The sequence below is a fragment of the Apium graveolens genome, chromosome 1 (genome assembly GCF_009905375.1).
Source record: "Apium graveolens cultivar Ventura chromosome 1, ASM990537v1, whole genome shotgun sequence".
NCBI lineage: Eukaryota > Viridiplantae > Streptophyta > Magnoliopsida > Apiales > Apiaceae > Apium > Apium graveolens.
Genome location: NC_133647.1, coordinates 202,643,462 through 202,664,362, shown reverse-complemented (window position 1 = coordinate 202,664,362; position 20,901 = coordinate 202,643,462). Strand labels below are relative to the sequence as shown.

Genomic DNA, 20,901 nt, shown 5'->3' with positions numbered 1-20,901 from the left:
TGATCACGGCTATGAATATGAACCCTACGTTCCGCCAATGACTGACCGTCCTACGCCGGACGTTGGGGGACAGCCGTCTGTGCTCATCAGCAACGCCGACTTGTTGGAACAACTGTATCGCATGGACGATGCTTTGAATGGTTTCGATTCAAGGTTGAGCACCGTGGAGCGACGCAAGGCCAGGAGGGGTCTTCGTCGCGGTCGTACAACTCACGCACCTGGAAAAGCACCCATGACTGATAGGGATGCCTCAGCCGACCATGGCCGCACCGAAGGAGGGCGTGTGCCGATAACCCCGCGGCGCCTGGACTATTCCAATGACACGTCCCCAATCATCGAGCTAGTGGAAGAAAATGCTGATGGTTGGGAAATTCTGCGGGTGGATAATCGGAGAGCCACCCATCCGCACCGGTCTGGACGTAGTCTCGAGGAACGCCGACAGGAAGAGTCGATGCCGGAGAATCAACAACGGGGCTTCGCAGCTTTGAAAGATCGCTTGGGGATCCGCTTGGGCGATGATGATTTAAGAATGTTGTTACTTGAATGGCAGAAAGAAGCTGATCGTGGAGATGTGACGCCCCATGATACAACGCGTGTGCCCCTGAATTCCCAGGAAAATTGGGAGCGGCACCGCGATCCAACGCGTGTGCCCCTGAATTCCCAGGAAAATCGGGAGCGGCACCGCGATCATGAGAGAGCTCATCCCCGCAGATCGCTGGATCGATATGGGCATGGGTATGGAAACGATCGTTGGAGAAGGCCTTAAGGGAGGGGAAGAGATGGAGGCCGAGGTAGATACTTAGAGGGATACCGTCGCGACAATTACCGCGGTCACCTTGATTCTCGCAGGAATAACCTAGCAGACAGCTATGACTATGCGGAACATGATGATCATAGAGACGTAGAAAACTACGATCGCGGTACGGCTCGGGGCCGCGACCAGGGTCAAGAAGAAAATCAAGGGAGAAATCAATGACGGAATCCCGAAGTAATTGTGATACCCGAAGACGCCCAAAACACGAACCAGCAGCAAGCCCCTCTCGGAGGAATCAAGTGGAGGCACCTCCATTACAACCCCAAGGTCCGCAGCCTCAAATGCAGACCATTCCAGGCGTGGGAACTTTCAACGTGGGAGATCTAAAAAGGCTACTTAACCACCTGGAAGGCAGAGTGATGGCCACAGCTGAAATCCCTTCCCCATTCTCGGTGGCGGTAAGAGAGGCGCAATTGCCGGCCGGGTATCACAACACTACTAGTGATCTCCGTTTCCACGGAAACTCGGATCTGGTAGAATTCCTGGGTCGTTTTAATATAGAGATGGATGTGTACCAAGTCACAGACTTGGCTCGATGCCGTCTCTTGGCGGCAACCTTCAGAGAAAGTGCCCAGCAGTGGTTTCAAAAGCTCGGGCCAGGAGTGATCACCTCATGGGACCAAATGAAAACTCTGTTCTTAACCAAGTTCCAAGCCGCGGTGAGATATGCGCCCTCTGTAACAACTCTTGCCAATGTTAGGCAAAGGGAAAATGAAAGCTTGACATCGTACTTCAAAAGGTTCAACGCTGAATCTACCAGCGTGAGGGGAGCATCAGACGAAGCCCTGAAAAGCTTCCTGATCGCAGGATTAAGGGTTGGCTCGGACTTTTGGAAGCACTTGCAAGGGAAAGACCCGGCTACTCTAGCAGATGTCTTCGCTTTGGCAGAATCTTTTAAAGCTATAGAACAATCTCTGGCAGAGGTGCAACCGACTTCACAGTCAAGTCAGAGAAGCAAAGGAAGGAAGAGGGATAGGTCTCCAAGCCCAAGGTACAGAAGAAGTAGTCAAAGCCCAGACCGGGTAAATACCGCAAGCACGAGGAGGGAATGGAGTCCTCCCTCAAACTATGACTACAGAACAAGCCGGTACACGCCCTTGGTCGTATCTATCAAATATATCTTCGAAGTAAACAAAAACAGAGGGCTATTTAGAAAACCTGAAGCTTTATCATCATGGCAAAGAAAAGACAAGAAAAAGTATTGCGAATACCATGAATCATCTGGACATAACACGCATGAGTGCCGACATTTAAGAGATGAAATCGAAGCGCTTATCAAGGAAGGATACCTTGGTGAATGGGTAGTCAAGAAAGTAAGGAAGCACAAGGATGACAAAGCAAAAGAAGAAGAAAAGCGAGCACCATGCGGGTCGAACAATGATACCCTGGAGGAGAATAAATTTGTCAGGGATGGAAGTATCCGAACAATATACGGGGGAGATCCCGGGATGGAATGCAGTAACCGAGCCTTGGCAAGATACGCTAGGGAGGCCCGGTTCAGGCCTCTCATAGACATTCATAGGGTGGACACTCGACCACCCAAAGTATTTAAGGGCGAGTCCATGGATATCACCTTCAGAGAAGCAGATGTCCGATGGGTACATCATCTCCACAATGATGCGCTAGTTATTTCCATCCAAATCGGAACCAAAAATGTCCATAGAGCCTTCGTGGATAATGGAAGCTCGACAAACATCCTCTATTACAGCACCTTCAAGAAAATGGGATTACCTGATCAGGATATGTCGGGGGAAGACTCGTGGGTCTATGGATTTTCAGGCGCAGGAGTTAGGGTCATGGGATAGATTCGGCTGCCATGTACTTTGGGGGAAAGCCCATTGTCGGTAACAAAGATGTTTGAATTTAAGGTCCTGAATCAGGAATCGTCCCACAACGTGTTGTTGGGACGACCTTTTCTGCGGGAAATGAGAGTTATCACTTCAATCCACCACCTAACCATCAAATTTCCAACGTCAAATGGGGTGGGGAGTATGAAGGGTTCTTAGTATGACTCTCGGGAGTGCTACAGGCAAGCTATGAGAGGCTTTAGAAAAGACTCCCATGCCGAAGATACTTCGGACGTAGATCAAGAAAAAAGCATTGAGCAACCAATCGAGAAAATCTGAGTCCACTATTATGTTGAGCAAGAAGATGAGCATCCCTCCGGGCTGCCCCCAACAGTGTTGTACTTGGAAGACACAATCAGAATTGAGATGTTGGAAGAAGAGGAGGCAATGGACACCATAGTCCAAACAAATTTCAATGGGGAACGGTTAAAAGGAAGATTCGATGTCTTGCAAAGCCTCGAACAGGATGATACCCTTCCCCCTAAAGGAGCACCCTTACCCGCAAAACATACCAAGGAAGTTGATGCCCCTGCTATGCAAGGCGCGCCTTCTAAAGAAGTCGACGCTCCTCCTAAAGGGGATGTGCCTTCTCTACAAGACAATGAAATCCATGATTCGCTAGACCTGGATCCCCGGATACCAATGCCGACGGAAAAGATGGGGCCAACAGAAGATACGATTGAAATTCATGTCGATGAAAAAGATCCGAGTAAGGTTTTGAGAATAGGATCCCAGTTGGCACGAAGGTTGAAGGAAGGTCTTTCAATATTTCTCTTGGCGAACCTTTATGTATTTGCATGGAGCCATTCTGATATGGTAGGAATTGATCCAGAGATAATGTGCCACCGATTGAATATCGACCCCAAGCATAAAGGGGTTCGACAAAAACGAAGGGCCGTAAGCGGAGAGAGAGCTATAGCCCTGGCAGAGGAAGTAGAGAGGCTCCTGGACGTCGGACTAATTCTGGAATCCTTCAACCCAGAATGGCTAGCAAACCCGGTGTTGGTAAAAAAGCCCAACGGCAAATGGAGAACATGCGTGGATTTCACCGATCTGAATAAGGCGTGCCCGAAAGATAGTTTTCCCCTACCGAGAATTGATCAGTTGGTCGACGCCACGGCAGGACATGCCTTGCTCAGCTTCATGGACGCATACTCCGGGTATAACCAAATCCTTATGTATGAGCCTGACCAGGAGCACACCTCTTTCATCACTGATAGAGGGCTCTATTGCTATATCGGAATGCCATTTGGTCTGATCAACGCCGGTGCCACTTATCAAAGATTGGTAAACAAAATGTTCAAGAAGCAGATTGGGAAGACGATGGAAGTGTATGTGGATGACATGCTCGTAAGTCGAAAAGGGCGGAAGACCACATCGCCGACTTAGCTGAAATGTTCCATATTCTGAGAAAATATAAGATGAAACTAAACCCGCAGAAGTGTGTGTTCGGTGTGGAGTCGGGGAAATTCTTGGGATTCATGGTCAACCACCGGGGGATTGAGGCTAATCCGGCAAAAATCAAAGCTCTGCTAGACATGAAATCTCCCACCAGCGTCAAACAAGTACAGAGTCTGACAGGAAGGATTGCGGCCCTGAATCGATTTGTCTCAAAGTCATCAGATAGGTGCAAAGAATTCTTCAAGGCAATCAAAGGAAGGGGGAAGGATTTTCTGTGGACTCCTGAGTGTGAAGAAGCTTTTCTGAAAATCAAAGAGCAGTTGGGAAATCTTCCAATGTTGGCCAAGCCAGAAGACGGAGAAACATTGATTCTTTATTTGGCGGTGTCTGAATATTCAGTCAGTGCGATATTGGTAAAGGAAGAAGAAAGCCACCAGTGGCCCGTATACTATGTGAGCAAAAGGTTGTTGGATGCAGAAACCAGGTATACCAATATGGAAAAACTGGTGTACACACTCATTCTTGCGGCACGAAAGTTAAGACCATACTTTCAGGCTCACCGAATAGAAGTTCGCACCGCTTATCCGCTTCGGCATATTCTACATAAACCTGAATCGTCAGGGAGAATGTTAAAATGGGCAGTGGAGCTAGGACAATTCGATTTAGAATATTGTCCCCGCACGGCAATTAAGGGACAAGCGTTGGCTGATTTCATACTTGAGTTCGATGCAGAAGTTGATGACAAGGCCATAGTGTTGGCGGAACCGACCTCGAAAGGAAGTTCTCAGGATGAGAAGAGGCAGGAACTCCCACACCCTTGGTGGATATTACATGTTGACGGGGCCGTGAACAACAATGGATCAGGTGCCGGGATTGTCTTGATCACTCCGGAGGGGCACCGTTTGATGGGTGATATCCATTTCAAGTTTTATGCTACTAACAATGATGCTGAGTATGAAGCCTTGATCAACGGTCTGAAATTAGCTCTGGAGGTAGGGGCCGTGAATCTGATAGTTCGAAGCGATTCCGAATTTGGGGGGTAGTTGTTATGCCCAAAAGATGGTATAAACAATATTCAGATGGAGATTGATAAAATAAGCAAAATCGAAGGAGAAATACCTGAAATCTAGGAAAAGATAAGATTAACTTTCCATAAAAAAAATAGTAGACGCGCCCTTAAAAGAAAGAGAAGGAGCGCCCTTTTGCTGAAGAGGGGGTGAGGAATTCCTTGATTGAATTATGTCCCATGGTGAGCCTTAGGGCGCGCCCTTAGTGAGAAAGGCTCTTTGGACGGATTACTCAGACATGATTATTTTGACACATTCATAACTTGGCTTTACTTGGATAGAAATAGGGCAAGCCCTAACGGTGCATAATTTACGGCGCGCCCTATAATATAAAATGACAAAAGAGGAGGTCAAAGGTTGATGACACAAGGCGGCGCCAGCACATAGAAATATTTGGGTGCGCCCTTAACTTCTACTTGGCACACAAATGCACCTTTGACATGCTACTTGGACGAACTCTTTGGAAGACTCAAGGAAGATGGAGATTATTATTACTAATCTATTTGGTGCATGAACTCTATTGAAGAACTCCTTCCTGTAGCATATCTACAGGAAAGGTGGTGTCCGTGGTCAGAGACCTCCAGGGGTATACCTGGATTGAAGGCCTCCTCATGTAGTCAATGGGTGTCCTCATTGGGGATGTGGGGTGAAATCTGGTGTGTGCTTTGGGAGCTCTGTCTCTATAGTCAACGGGTGTCCTCGTTGGGAGATTTCGGAGTATCCTGCACTTTGCACCCAAAGGTTTGGGATCACTTGTCTTGTAATCTGGTAGGGGCTCCTTATCGGGGGACAAGGATGCGTCCAACATTTGGGGTGAACCACGGCTATACCTGCGTCCGTGGACTAGAGAAACAGCTGGTAGCAGAGGGTTATCCTTGGCCAGGGAGATGCCTCATCCGTGAAGTCTCGAAGCCGCGGACGAGCCTTGGGCCTTTATGGTTGGGCCTCATCGGCGGACATTCCTAAAGCTAGTAGAAGACGATTTCCAGTGGGTTTCCTACTGGGCCTCGGGATAAGAAATCTAAGCCCATTAGGTTTCTTGTTCCCCAAGAACTACGTGGGCTTGATCCCCTATAAATAGGGGTACGTAGGCAAATTGTAAGGGGTAAGAAGCGAGAGCGCAAAGGAGCCACCACTAACCCTAAGCAATCTCAGCCCCCAATAATTATCACCACCAAACACTGTTCATCTTTTCTGACGAATACTGTTCATCGGATCCACCGGTTACTGTTCACGTTTCCGACGAAGAACTGCCATCACAGATCTTGTTTCCGGCTACTAACCTCAAGTTTTGTTATTCCCAAATTCCTCCGTCAACACAAGAGATGGAAAAAGCTTTCGGACTTCTAGGGAGCAATGAGCAGCAGAAGGTGACCTTAGCTGTGTACCAATTGCAAGGAAGCGCTTACGACTGGTGGCTCATGGAAAAGAGGAAGAACGAGACAATATCGAATCTTGAAGAAAATCCTGAATCGTACACTTGGGCAAAGTTCAAGAAGGCTTTAGAGGACAAGTACTTTCCTAGAACAGTTCGTCTGCAGAAAGAGAGGGACTTCATTCGCCTTCAGCAAGGGGATAGAACCGTCATTCAATACGAAGCAGAATTTACAAAGCTTGCGAAATACGCGTCGACCTTAGTAGCAGATGAGAGCAGTCGAGCACGAATATTGGAAGAGGGACTTCGAAGTGACATCAGGAACTCTGTGGCGTCTTTTGAACTTCAGACATACGAGACTGTCCTTAACAAGGCGTTAGTGATCGAAAGGGGCTTGGCAGAATCTGACAAGGTGTCTGGCAGCTGGAATAAGAGGCGGTTCACTCAAACTGGTGGGCAATCTTTTCAAGGGGACCACTCAAGAAGCCACACGTGTACGATAACATCGGAGGTCAAGGTGATCGAGAGAGGTGTACGAGGTGCGGCAAGAATCATCCGGACAAGGTCAGCCGTTGGAATACAGGTGCTTGTTTTCATTGCGGAGAAGTAGGACACAAGATTTTGAATTGCCCGCACAACCCGCCACCGCAACCAAGAAAGGAAGCAGATAACCAGATGGGCAAAGGACGTGTATTTCAACTCACAGGAAATGACAAATATCGTAATTAAGGTATGATTTCTTTTCTTTTGGTGACTTATTTAATTTAATTTTTATGAATTTGGGGACCAAATTCTTTTAAGGAGGGAAGAATGTAAAATCTGTAATTTTACATTTTATTTATTTATTAGAAATTAGATAATTATTCGTTTTTGATTTATATTTTTAAATTAGAATATTCCGAAAATCTTTTTGTGCAAGTTATTTGCCTTGAGAAAAGATTTGTTATTTGTGGTAAGAAGTGTGAGAATAAATTAGAAAATCTATATCGTTTTTAGTTTAGGTATTTGTGTGTATTAAAATATTAAAATTTGGAATTTGCTTGAAAAGGTAGTAAAAACTTTAGAACCAAGTTTTAGAATTTCCTAATTAAATTGAAGACTTGTGTATTTGTTGGCCTATATAAAATTCTCACGCTAGTATTGAGAGACTCGTACAGGTTTTCATCAGAGAGGTACGTCTCCTTCAATTTCACTTTTAATAACTATTATATTATTTTATGTCACGCTTCTCCTTGTGAATTAATTGTGTTTAATTTCGTGTTAAAGTTTAATAACGGTCTTTAACAAATTCATACATGTTTTCAGAAAGAAGTGAAAAGGTTATTTTTTTTGTGGTTCGAAATTTGTTTACTTGAGATATTAATTATCCTTTATTTAAATGTATTGTTATTATTTTATAGTTTATATTTTACATGCGTTGTTTATGCTTTTGGCCATATAAATAATAATTAAGTTGTATTAATTTTGCTACTGTTTCATGTAAAAAGCATGCATAGTTATTAAGGTTAATTAAATAATATTTTGTGCACGTTAATTGTTGTAATAGTAACCTAGTTTCCAAGCATGTGTTAGCTTATTTAATTATCACTTTGAGTAATGAATGTGTTCGGTTTATGTATATCAAATTTTAAAATCTTGAAAGCATGGTATATTTTTGTATTTTTGTGTGTGGTGTATTTTTGTATTTTTGTCGATTTGTTAGCTTCTACATTCAATCTAACGTGGCACACATATAAATCACACGTGTACTCTCTGACAGTTTTATTGTTAAATTAAATATTTAATGTTTTGTGTTTTATGTATCTGTAAAATAGGATTGTCCGTGTATTCGGATTTAAGTGTGAACTTCAAGGTAAGTACTTTTGACTTAATTTTAATTTTCGGAAAATATATTTCAATTTTGTTTTTAATTTCGTATAAGATACAAGAACTTTGATTTCGAAATTATAAGATATAAGTATTTGTGAATTTTAGAACACATTCTCTACGTTTTCGAACTTGTTCGTAATTTACGCTATAGTTCCGGAACTAGCCTTAGATACGCTTATTAGGCGCACAAGTGTGCAACTTTAGATACCTATTAAGGACGCGTAATTATTGAACTTTAGATGCCGACCACTGGTAAAGTGTGGTATATGAGAATAAGAATAAGAATAAGATGCCGGCTACTGGCAAAGTTTGGTCGTAGATCAAGACTGTGGTATTTATAAGAATTATTGTTTCGTTTTGTTTTACTCTGTTCTAATCTGTTATAAAATCTGCTCTGTTCTGTTTTAAATTCTGAATTTTAAAATATAAAACTTTGGGTGAGATTTATATTTTTAAAAAAAATGTTTTACAAAATTATTATTGATTTCAGAAAATTATTTTATTAAAACACCCATTGTTTTTTTTGTTAAAGAGTTAGTCAATTTGTACTTGCTGAGCTTTGTAGCTCACCCCTTTTAATATTTCAGGTTTGGAGTTTGGAGCATATTAAGAATAAAGAATGAGAACTATGTGGAGATTTGTGCTGCTTAATTTCGTGCTATTTGAGTTATAATAAAGACTTTGTTTTAAGACTAAATTTGATTATCTGTTTAGACAATTAATATCGGATTTGTGGAGTTGCGTCTCTATTTTTATGATTTTGATTATTGAGTTTGACCGCTGTTTTGACCTTCGTTATATATTTTGAATTATCGTATAAAAATTTATTTTATTTAAGTTTTGTATTTAGATTTAATAGTCCGGAAGTGCGGGCTGTTGCAGTTGGTATCAAGAGCCAGGCTGTCCTTCGGAGTGTATTAGGTATGGGATTAGTACATTCCCTAGGATGCGATCCTTTAGACTATTGTATAGGTCTTAGGAAATTATATTGAATTTAGGCATATGTTTTTGTGATTATTTGATATGTTTGACTCTTGTGCTTTACGATCATTGGTTGTAAGTTTAGAAATTGTTTTGTGTGTTTTAGAAAAGATGGACGGGGAGAACGGTAACAACCAGAACAACAACGAAAATCAGAACAATAATGGCAATCAGGGCAACAATGATGAAGGAGAAAATGTCTTTGACCAGTTGGCTGAAACCCTAGCTGTACTTGTGAATCAACAACCGAAGCCCAACATCGTCTCTCAGTTCAAGCGTTTGATCCCGCCAACTTTTGATGGAGCAACTGATCCGGCAGTAGTTGAGATGTGGATCCAAGATGTTATGCCCGAAAATTGGTATAAACAATATTCAGATGGAGATTGATAAAATAGGCAAAATCGAAGGAGAAACGCCTGAAATCTAGGAAAAGATAAGATTAACTTTTCATAAAAAAAAATAGTAGATGCGCCCTTAAAAGAAAGAGAAGGCGCGCCCAATTGCTGAAAAGGGGGTGAAGAATTCCTTGATTGAATTCTGTCTCATGGTGAGCCTTAGGGCGCGCCCTAAGTGAGAAAGGCTCTTTGGATGGATTACTCAGACATGATTATTTTGACACATTCATAACTTGGCTTGGATAGAAATAGGGCAAGCCCTAACGGTGCATAATTTACGGCGGGCCCTATAATATAAAATGACAAAAGAGGAGGTCAAAGGCTGATGACACAAGGCGGCGCCAGCACATAGAAATGTTTGGGCGCGCCCTTAACTTTTACTTGGCACACAAATGCACCTTTGACATGCTACTTGGACGAACTCTTTGGAAGACTCAAGGAAGATGGAGATTATTATTACTAATCTATTTGGTGCAGGTACTCTATTGAAGAACTCCTTCTTGTAGCATATCTACATGAAAGGTGGTGTCCGTGGTCAGAGACCTCCAGGGGTATGCCTGGACTGAAGGCCTCCTCCTATAGTCAATGGGTGTCCTCATTGGGGATGTGGGGTGAAATCTGGTGTGTGCTTTGGGAGCTCTGTCTCTGTAGTCAACGGGTGTCCTCGTTGGGAGACTTCAGAGTATCCTGCACTTTGCACCCAAAGGCTTGGGATCACTTGTCCTGTAGGCAAATTTTATGGGGTAAGAAGCGAGAGCGCAAATGAGCCACCACTAACCCTAAGCAATCTCAGCCCCCAATAATTATCACCACCAAACACTGTTCATCTTTTCCGACGAATACTGTTCATCGGATCCACCGGTTACTGTTCACGTTTCCGACGAAGAACTGCCATCACAGATCTTGTTTCCGGCTACTAACCTCAAGTTTTGTTGTTCCCAAATTCCTCCATCAATAAATTGGCGCTAGAAGGAGGGGCTAATCAAGATCTGCATCTGGGAGGAAGGATGTCTCAATATCGTGATGGAAGTTTTTATGATGGAATTTCTGAAGAAGATTCTGATCACGGCTATGAATATGAACCCTACGTTCCGCCAATGACTGACCGTCCTACGCCGGACGTTGGGGGACAGCCGTCTGTGCTCATCAGCAACGCCGACTTGTTGGAACAACTGTATCGCATGGACGATGCTTTGAATGGTTTCGATTCAAGGTTGAGCACCGTGGAGCGACGCAAGGCCAGGAGGGGTCTTCGTCGCGGTCGTACAACTCACGCACCTGGAAAAGCACCCATGACTGATAGGGATGCCTCAGCCGACCATGGCCGCACCGAAGGAGGGCGTGTGCCGATAACCCCGCGGCGCCTGGACTATTCCAATGACACGTCCCCAATCATCGAGCTAGTGGAAGAAAATGCTGATGGTTGGGAAATTCTGCGGGTGGATAATCGGAGAGCCACCCATCCGCACCGGTCTGGACGTAGTCTCGAGGAACGCCGACAGGAAGAGTCGATGCCGGAGAATCAACAACGGGGCTTCGCAGCTTTGAAAGATCGCTTGGGGATCCGCTTGGGCGATGATGATTTAAGAATGTTGTTACTTGAATGGCAGAAAGAAGCTGATCGTGGAGATGTGACGCCCCATGATACAACGCGTGTGCCCCTGAATTCCCAGGAAAATCGGGAGCGGCACCGCGATCCAACGCGTGTGCCCCTGAATTCCCAGGAAAATCGGGAGCGGCACCGCGATCATGAGAGAGCTCATCCCCGCAGATCGCTGGATCGATATGGGCGTGGGTATGGAAACGATCGTTGGAGAAGGCCTTAAGGGAGGGGAAGAGATGGAGGCCGAGGTAGATACTTAGAGGGATACCGTCGCGACAATTACCGCGGTCACCTTGATTCTCGCAGGAATAACCTAGCAGACAGCTATGACTATGCGGAACATGATGATCATAGAGACGTAGAAAACTACGATCGCGGTACGGCTCGGGGCCGCGACCAGGGTCAAGAAGAAAATCAAGGGAGAAATCAATGACGGAATCCCGAAGTAATTGTGATACCCGAAGACGCCCAAAACACGAACCAGCAGCAAGCCCCTCTCGGAGGAATCAAGTGGAGGCACCTCCATTACAACCCCAAGGTCCGCAGCCTCAAATGCAGACCATTCCAGGCGTGGGAACTTTCAACGTGGGAGATCTAAAAAGGCTACTTAACCACCTGGAAGGCAGAGTGATGGCCACAGCTGAAATCCCTTCCCCATTCTCGGTGGCGGTAAGAGAGGCGCAATTGCCGGCCGGGTATCACAACACTACTAGTGATCTCCGTTTCCACGGAAACTCGGATCTGGTAGAATTCCTGGGTCGTTTTAATATAGAGATGGATGTGTACCAAGTCACAGACTTGGCTCGATGCCGTCTCTTGGCGGCAACCTTCAGAGAAAGTGCCCAGCAGTGGTTTCAAAAGCTCGGGCCAGGAGTGATCACCTCATGGGACCAAATGAAAACTCTGTTCTTAACCAAGTTCCAAGCCGCGGTGAGATATGCGCCCTCTGTAACAACTCTTGCCAATGTTAGGCAAAGGGAAAATGAAAGCTTGACATCGTACTTCAAAAGGTTCAACGCTGAATCTACCAGCGTGAGGGGAGCATCAGACGAAGCCCTGAAAAGCTTCCTGATCGCAGGATTAAGGGTTGGCTCGGACTTTTGGAAGCACTTGCAAGGGAAAGACCCGGCTACTCTAGCAGATGTCTTCGCTTTGGCAGAATCTTTTAAAGCTATAGAACAATCTCTGGCAGAGGTGCAACCGACTTCACAGTCAAGTCAGAGAAGCAAAGGAAGGAAGAGGGATAGGTCTCCAAGCCCAAGGTACAGAAGAAGTAGTCAAAGCCCAGACCGGGTAAATACCGCAAGCACGAGGAGGGAATGGAGTCCTCCCTCAAACTATGACTACAGAACAAGCCGGTACACGCCCTTGGTCGTATCTATCAAATATATCTTCGAAGTAAACAAAAACAGAGGGCTATTTAGAAAACCTGAAGCTTTATCATCATGGCAAAGAAAAGACAAGAAAAAGTATTGCGAATACCATGAATCATCTGGACATAACACGCATGAGTGCCGACATTTAAGAGATGAAATCGAAGCGCTTATCAAGGAAGGATACCTTGGTGAATGGGTAGTCAAGAAAGTAAGGAAGCACAAGGATGACAAAGCAAAAGAAGAAGAAAAGCGAGCACCATGCGGGTCGAACAATGATACCCTGGAGGAGAATAAATTTGTCAGGGATGGAAGTATCCGAACAATATACGGGGGAGATCCCGGGATGGAATGCAGTAACCGAGCCTTGGCAAGATACGCTAGGGAGGCCCGGTTCAGGCCTCTCATAGACATTCATAGGGTGGACACTCGACCACCCAAAGTATTTAAGGGCGAGTCCATGGATATCACCTTCAGAGAAGCAGATGTCCGATGGGTACATCATCTCCACAATGATGCGCTAGTTATTTCCATCCAAATCGGAACCAAAAATGTCCATAGAGCCTTCGTGGATAATGGAAGCTCGACAAACATCCTCTATTACAGCACCTTCAAGAAAATGGGATTACCTGATCAGGATATGTCGGGGGAAGACTCGTGGGTCTATGGATTTTCAGGCGCAGGAGTTAGGGTCATGGGATAGATTCGGCTGCCATGTACTTTGGGGGAAAGCCCATTGTCGGTAACAAAGATGTTTGAATTTAAGGTCCTGAATCAGGAATCGTCCCACAACGTGTTGTTGGGACGACCTTTTCTGCGGGAAATGAGAGTTATCACTTCAATCCACCACCTAACCATCAAATTTCCAACGTCAAATGGGGTGGGGAGTATGAAGGGTTCTTAGTATGACTCTCGGGAGTGCTACAGGCAAGCTATGAGAGGCTTTAGAAAAGACTCCCATGCCGAAGATACTTCGGACGTAGATCAAGAAAAAAGCATTGAGCAACCAATCGAGAAAATCTGAGTCCACTATTATGCTGAGCAAGAAGATGAGCATCCCTCCGGGCTGCCCCCAACAGTGTTGTACTTGGAAGACACAATCAGAATTGAGATGTTGGAAGAAGAGGAGGCAATGGACACCATAGTCCAAACAAATTTCAATGGGGAACGGTTAAAAGGAAGATTCGATGTCTTGCAAAGCCTCGAACAGGATGATCCCTTCCCCCTAAAGGAGCACCCTTACCCGCAAAACATACCAAGGAAGTTGATGCCCCTGCTATGCAAGGCGCGCCTTCTAAAGAAGTCGACGCTCCTCCTAAAGGGGATGTGCCTTCTCTACAAGACAATGAAATCCATGATTCGCTAGACCTGGATCCCCGGATACCAATGCCGACGGAAAAGATGGGGCCAGCAGAAGATACGATTGAAATTCATGTCGATGAAAAAGATCCGAGTAAGGTTTTGAGAATAGGATCCCAGTTGGCACGAAGGTTGAAGGAAGGTCTTTCAATATTTCTCTTGGCGAACCTTTATGTATTTGCATGGAGCCATTCTGATATGGTAGGAATTGATCCAGAGATAATGTGCCACCGATTGAATATCGACCCCAAGCATAAAGGGGTTCGACAAAAACGAAGGGCCGTAAGCGGAGAGAGAGCTATAGCCCTGGCAGAGGAAGTAGAGAGGCTCCTGGACGTCGGACTAATTCTGGAATCCTTCAACCCAGAATGGCTAGCAAACCCGGTGTTGGTAAAAAAGCCCAACGGCAAATGGAGAACATGCGTGGATTTCACCGATCTGAATAAGGCGTGCTCGAAAGATAGTTTTCCCCTACCGAGAATTGATCAGTTGGTCGACGCCACGACAGGACATGCCTTGCTCAGCTTCATGGACGCATACTCCGGGTATAACCAAATCCTTATGTATGAGCCTGACCAGGAGCACACCTCTTTCATCACTGATAGAGGGCTCTATTGCTATATCGGAATGCCATTTGGTCTGATCAACGCCGGTGCCACTTATCAAAGATTGGTAAACAAAATGTTCAAGAAGCAGATTGGGAAGACGATGGAAGTGTATGTGGATGACATGCTCGTAAGTCGAAAAGGGCGGAAGACCACATCGCCGACTTAGCTGAAATGTTCCATATTCTGAGAAAATATAAGATGAAACTAAACCCGCAGAAGTGTGTGTTCGGTGTGGAGTCGGGGAAATTCTTGGGATTCATGGTCAACCACCGGGGGATTGAGGCTAATCCGGCAAAAATCAAAGCTCTGCTAGACATGAAATCTCCCACCAGCATCAAACAAGTACAGAGTCTGACAGGAAGGATTGCGGCCCTGAATCGATTTGTCTCAAAGTCATCAGATAGGTGCAAAGAATTCTTCAAGGCAATCAAAGGAAGGGGGAAGGATTTTCTGTGGACTCCTGAGTGTGAAGAAGCTTTTCTGAAAATCAAAGAGCAGTTGGGAAATCTTCCAATGTTGGCCAAGCCAGAAGACGGAGAAACATTGATTCTTTATTTGGCGGTGTCTGAATATTCAGTCAGTGCGATATTGGTAAAGGAAGAAGAAAGCCACCAGTGGCCCGTATACTATGTGAGCAAAAGGTTGTTGGATGCAGAAACCAGGTATACCAATATGGAAAAACTGGTGTACACACTCATTCTTGCGGCACGAAAGTTAAGACCATACTTTCAGGCTCACCGAATAGAAGTTCGCACCGCTTATCCGCTTCGGCATATTCTACATAAACCTGAATCGTCAGGGAGAATGTTAAAATGGGCAGTGGAGCTAGGACAATTCGATTTAGAATATTGTCCCCGCACGGCAATTAAGGGACAAACGTTGGCTGATTTCATACTTGAGTTCGATGCAGAAGTTGATGACAAGGCCATAGTGTTGGCGGAACCGACCTCGAAAGGAAGTTCTCAGGATGAGAAGAGGCAGGAACTCCCACACCCTTGGTGGATATTACATGTTGACGGGGCCGTGAACAACAATGGATCAGGTGCCGGGATTGTCTTGATCACTCCGGAGGGGCACCGTTTGATGGGTGATATCCATTTCAAGTTTTATGCTACTAACAATGATGCTGAGTATGAAGCCTTGATCAACGGTCTGAAATTAGCTCTGGAGGTAGGGGCCGTGAATCTGATAGTTCGAAGCGATTCCGAATTTGGGGGGTAGTTGTTATGCCCAAAAGATGGTATAAACAATATTCAGATGGAGATTGATAAAATAAGCAAAATCGAAGGAGAAATACCTGAAATCTAGGAAAAGATAAGATTAACTTTCCATAAAAAAAATAGTAGACGCGCCCTTAAAAGAAAGAGAAGGAGCGCCCTTTTGCTGAAGAGGGGGTGAGGAATTCCTTGATTGAATTATGTCCCATGGTGAGCCTTAGGGCGCGCCCTTAGTGAGAAAGGCTCTTTGGACGAATTACTCAGACATGATTATTTTGACACATTCATAACTTGGCTTTACTTGGATAGAAATAGGGCAAGCCCTAACGGTGCATAATTTACGGCGCGCCCTATAATATAAAATGACAAAAGAGGAGGTCAAAGGTTGATGACACAAGGCGGCGCCAGCACATAGAAATGTTTGGGTGCGCCCTTAACTTCTACTTGGCACACAAATGCACCTTTGACATGCTACTTGGACGAACTATTTGGAAGACTCAAGGAAGATGGAGATTATTATTACTAATCTATTTGGTGCATGTACTCTATTGAAGAACTCCTTCCTGTAGCATATCTACAGGAAAGGTGGTGTCCGTGGTCAGAGACCTCCAGGGGTATACCTGGATTGAAGGCCTCCTCATGTAGTCAATGGGTGTCCTCATTGGGGATGTGGGGTGAAATCTGGTGTGTGCTTTGGGAGCTCTGTCTCTATAGTCAACGGGTGTCCTCGTTGGGAGATTTCGGAGTATCCTGCACTTTGCACCCAAAGGTTTGGGATCACTTGTCTTGTAATCTGGTAGGGGCTCCTTATCGGGGGACAAGGATGCGTCCAACATTTGGGGTGAACCACGGCTATACCTGCGTCCGTGGACTAGAGAAACAGCTGGTAGCAGAGGGTTATCCTTGGCCAGGGAGATGCCTCATCCGTGAAGTCTCGAAGCCGCGGACGAGCCTTGGGCCTTTATGGTTGGGCCTCATCGGCGGACATTCCTAAAGCTAGTAGAAGACGGTTTCCAGTGGGTTTCCTACTGGGCCTCGGGATAAGAAATCTAAGCCCATTAGGTTTCTTGTTCCCCAAGAACTACGTGGGCTTGATCCCCTATAAATAGGGGTACGTAGGCAAATTGTAAGGGGTAAGAAGCGAGAGCGCAAAGGAGCCACCACTAACCCTAAGCAATCTCAGCCCCCAATAATTATCACCACCAAACACTGTTCATCTTTTCTGACGAATACTGTTCATCGGATCCACCGGTTACTGTTCACGTTTCCGACGAAGAACTGCCATCACAGATCTTGTTTCCGGCTACTAACCTCAAGTTTTGTTATTCCCAAATTCCTCCGTCAACACAAGAGATGGATAAAGCTTTCGGACTTCTAGGGAGCAATGAGCAGCAGAAGGTGACCTTAGCTGTGTACCAATTGCAAGGAAGCGCTTACGACTGGTGGCTCATGGAAAAGAGGAAGAACGAGACAATATCGAATCTTGAAGAAAATCCTGAATCGTACACTTGGGCAAAGTTCAAGAAGGCTTTAGAGGACAAGTACTTTCCTAGAACAGTTCGTCTGCAGAAAGAGAGGGACTTCATTCGCCTTCAGCAAGGGGATAGAACCGTCATTCAATACGAAGCAGAATTTACAAAGCTTGCGAAATACGCGTCGACCTTAGTAGCAGATGAGAGCAGTCGAGCACGAATATTGGAAGAGGGACTTCGAAGTGACATCAGGAACTCTGTGGCGTCTTTTGAACTTCAGACATACGAGACTGTCCTTAACAAGGCGTTAGTGATCGAAAGGGGCTTGGCAGAATCTGACAAGGTGTCTGGCAGCTGGAATAAGAGGCGGTTCACTCAAACTGGTGGGCAATCTTTTCAAGGGGACCACTCAAGAAGCCACACGTGTACGATAACATCGGAGGTCAAGGTGATCGAGAGAGGTGTACGAGGTGCGGCAAGAATCATCCGGACAAGGTCAGCCGTTGGAATACAGGTGCTTGTTTTCATTGCGGAGAAGTAGGACACAAGATTTTGAATTGCCCGCACAACCCGCCACCGCAACCAAGAAAGGAAGCAGATAACCAGATGGGCAAAGGACGTGTATTTCAACTCACAGGAAATGACAAATATCGTAATTAAGGTATGATTTCTTTTCTTTTGGTGACTTATTTAATTTAATTTTTATGAATTTGGGGACCAAATTCTTTTAAGGAGGGAAGAATGTAAAATCTGTAATTTTACATTTTATTTATTTATTAGAAATTAGATAATAATTCGTTTTTGATTTATATTTTTAAATTAGAATATTCCGAAAATCTTTTTGTGCAAGTTATTTGCCTTGAGAAAAGATTTGTTATTTGTGGTAAGAAGTGTGAGAATAAATTAGAAAATCTATATCGTTTTTAGTTTAGGTATTTGTGTGTATTAAAATATTAAAATTTGGAATTTGCTTGAAAAGGTAGTAAAAACTTTAGAACCAAGTTTTAGAATTTCCTAATTAAATTGAAGACTTGTGTATTTGTTGGCCTATATAAAATTCTCACGCTAGTATTGAGAGACTCGTACAGGTTTTCATCAGAGAGGTACGTCTCCTTCAATTTCACTTTTAATAACTATTATATTATTTTATGTCACGCTTCTCCTTGTGAATTAATTGTGTTTAATTTCGTGTTAAAGTTTAATAACGGTCTTTAACAAATTCATACATGTTTTCAGAAAGAAGTGAAAAGGTTATTTTTTTTGTGGTTCGAAATTTGTTTACTTGAGATATTAATTATCCTTTATTTAAATGTATTGTTATTATTTTATAGTTTATATTTTACATGCGTTGTTTATGCTTTTGGCCATATAAATAATAATTAAGTTGTATTAATTTTGCTACTGTTTCATGTAAAAAGCATGCATAGTTATTAAGGTTAATTAAATAATATTTTGTGCACGTTAATTGTTGTAATAGTAACCTAGTTTCCAAGCATGTGTTAGCTTATTTAATTATCACTTTGAGTAATGAATGTGTTCGGTTTATGTATATCAAATTTTAAAATCTTGAAAGCATGGTATATTTTTGTATTTTTGTGTGTGGTGTATTTTTGTATTTTTGTCGATTTGTTAGCTTCTACATTCAATCTAACGTGGCACACATATAAATCACACGTGTACTCTCTGACAGTTTTATTGTTAAATTAAATATTTAATGTTTTGTGTTTTATGTATCTGTAAAATAGGATTGTCCGTGTATTCGGATTTAAGTGTGAACTTCAAGGTAAGTACTTTTGACTTAATTTTAATTTTCGGAAAATATATTTCAATTTTGTTTTTAATTTCGTATAAGATACAAGAACTTTGATTTCGAAATTATAAGATATAAGTATTTGTGAATTTTAGAACACATTCTCTACGTTTTCGAACTTGTTCGTAATTTACGCTATAGTTCCGGAACTAGCCTTAGATACGCTTATTAGGCGCACAAGTGTGCAACTTTAGATACCTATTAAGGACGCGTAATTATTGAACTTTAGATGCCGACCACTGGTAAAGTGTGGTATATGAGAATAAGAATAAGAATAAGATGCCGGCTACTGGCAAAGTTTGGTCGTAGATCAAGACTGTGGTATTTATAAGAATTATTGTTTCGTTTTGTTTTACTCTGTTCTAATCTGTTATAAAATCTGCTCTGTTCTGTTTTAAATTCTGAATTTTAAAATATAAAACTTTGGGTGAGATTTATATTTTTAAAAAAAATGTTTTACAAAATTATTATTGATTTCAGAAAATTATTTTATTAAAACACCCATTGTTTTTTTTGTTAAAGAGTTAGTCAATTTGTACTTGCTGAGCTTTGTAGCTCACCCCTTTTAATATTTCAGGTTTGGAGTTTGGAGCATATTAAGAATAAGGAACGAGAACTATGTGGAGATCTGTGCTGCTTAATTTCGTGCTATTTGAGTTATAAAAAAGACTTTGTTTTAAGACTAAATTTGATTATCTGTTTAGAATATTAATATCGGATTTGTGGAGTTACGTCTCTATTTTTATGATTTTGATTATTGAGTTTGACTGATGTTTTGACCTTCGTTATATATTTTGAATTATCGTATAAAAATTTATTTTATTTAAATTTTATATTTAGATTTAATAATCCGGAAGTGCGGGTTGTTACAGCACGTATACTAGTTGCCCCGAATAAGTGGACAGGCAAATGATATCTTTAGTAATCACCTAAATTTGTAGACAAACCACATCCTGTTTTTTTATGTAGACACCCAATCCCCAAGTAGAATTCAAGTTACTAAACTGTTCAATATCTAAATATATTATTCTCTAGCTCCAAGATCTCACATTAACATATACAATGATTATTGATCACATTTATTTTTTTAGAAAAACCAAGTTCTTTTAAAAAAAAATTATAGTTAATTAATTTCACCCTTATCTGCATCTTCTTTTGTTTGTCCGCTTGAATAAAACAGGGATTGTTTTTTTTAGGGTTGTAGTGTCCACGTATTATTGTACAACAAGATTCTAATTTTTCTTCATTTGGTTTTTGTACAAAATAACAGAAACATGATGATGAGAGATGACAAGAGTTTCTTGTACGTTTCAGTTTTAGAGCCTGTTTGTGAAAAATGTATATTTATGTAATAAGTTTGAAAAATGATTTAAAGTTATAAAATCACTTAAAAGCCAAAAATTGGTTGTATGTATTTTTATAGACAACTTATTTCATTCTATAGGTTTGTTTGGTAAAAGTTAATATCGTCACTACAATGTTCACCAAATTATTTTTAATAATTCATAAATTATTTATAATACATAATTATTCAAACTGATTGATTGGCTTAAAATTCATATTTCTTAGTGATCACTTTAAACAAAATTCAAAACTTAGGATTTAAAGTAATGCGAAATGTTCTCTTAATTAAACAAGTCACAAGTGGATGGTAGATGTGAGCTCTTACACAAGTATAAATGCAGTTGTTTGGTTTGCACAGTGTTATTG

The 20,901-nt window shown here is 42.8% G+C and overlaps 2 protein-coding genes across 2 annotated transcripts; both read left to right on the top strand.

Moving 5' to 3' along the window:
• Positions 1-972: 972 nt before the first annotated feature.
• On the top strand, positions 973-2,619 carry LOC141717690 (uncharacterized). The gene has a single exon (XM_074519869.1). It carries the CDS (start codon positions 973-975, stop codon positions 2,617-2,619), a length of 1,647 nt encoding a protein of 548 aa, XP_074375970.1.
• A 9,162-nt stretch (positions 2,620-11,781) lies between these two features.
• On the top strand, positions 11,782-13,428 carry LOC141717683 (uncharacterized). Its single transcript, XM_074519859.1, has one exon. The coding sequence runs from the start codon at positions 11,782-11,784 to the stop codon at positions 13,426-13,428; it is 1,647 nt and encodes a 548-aa protein (XP_074375960.1).
• The last annotated feature ends 7,473 nt before the right edge of the window (positions 13,429-20,901 follow it).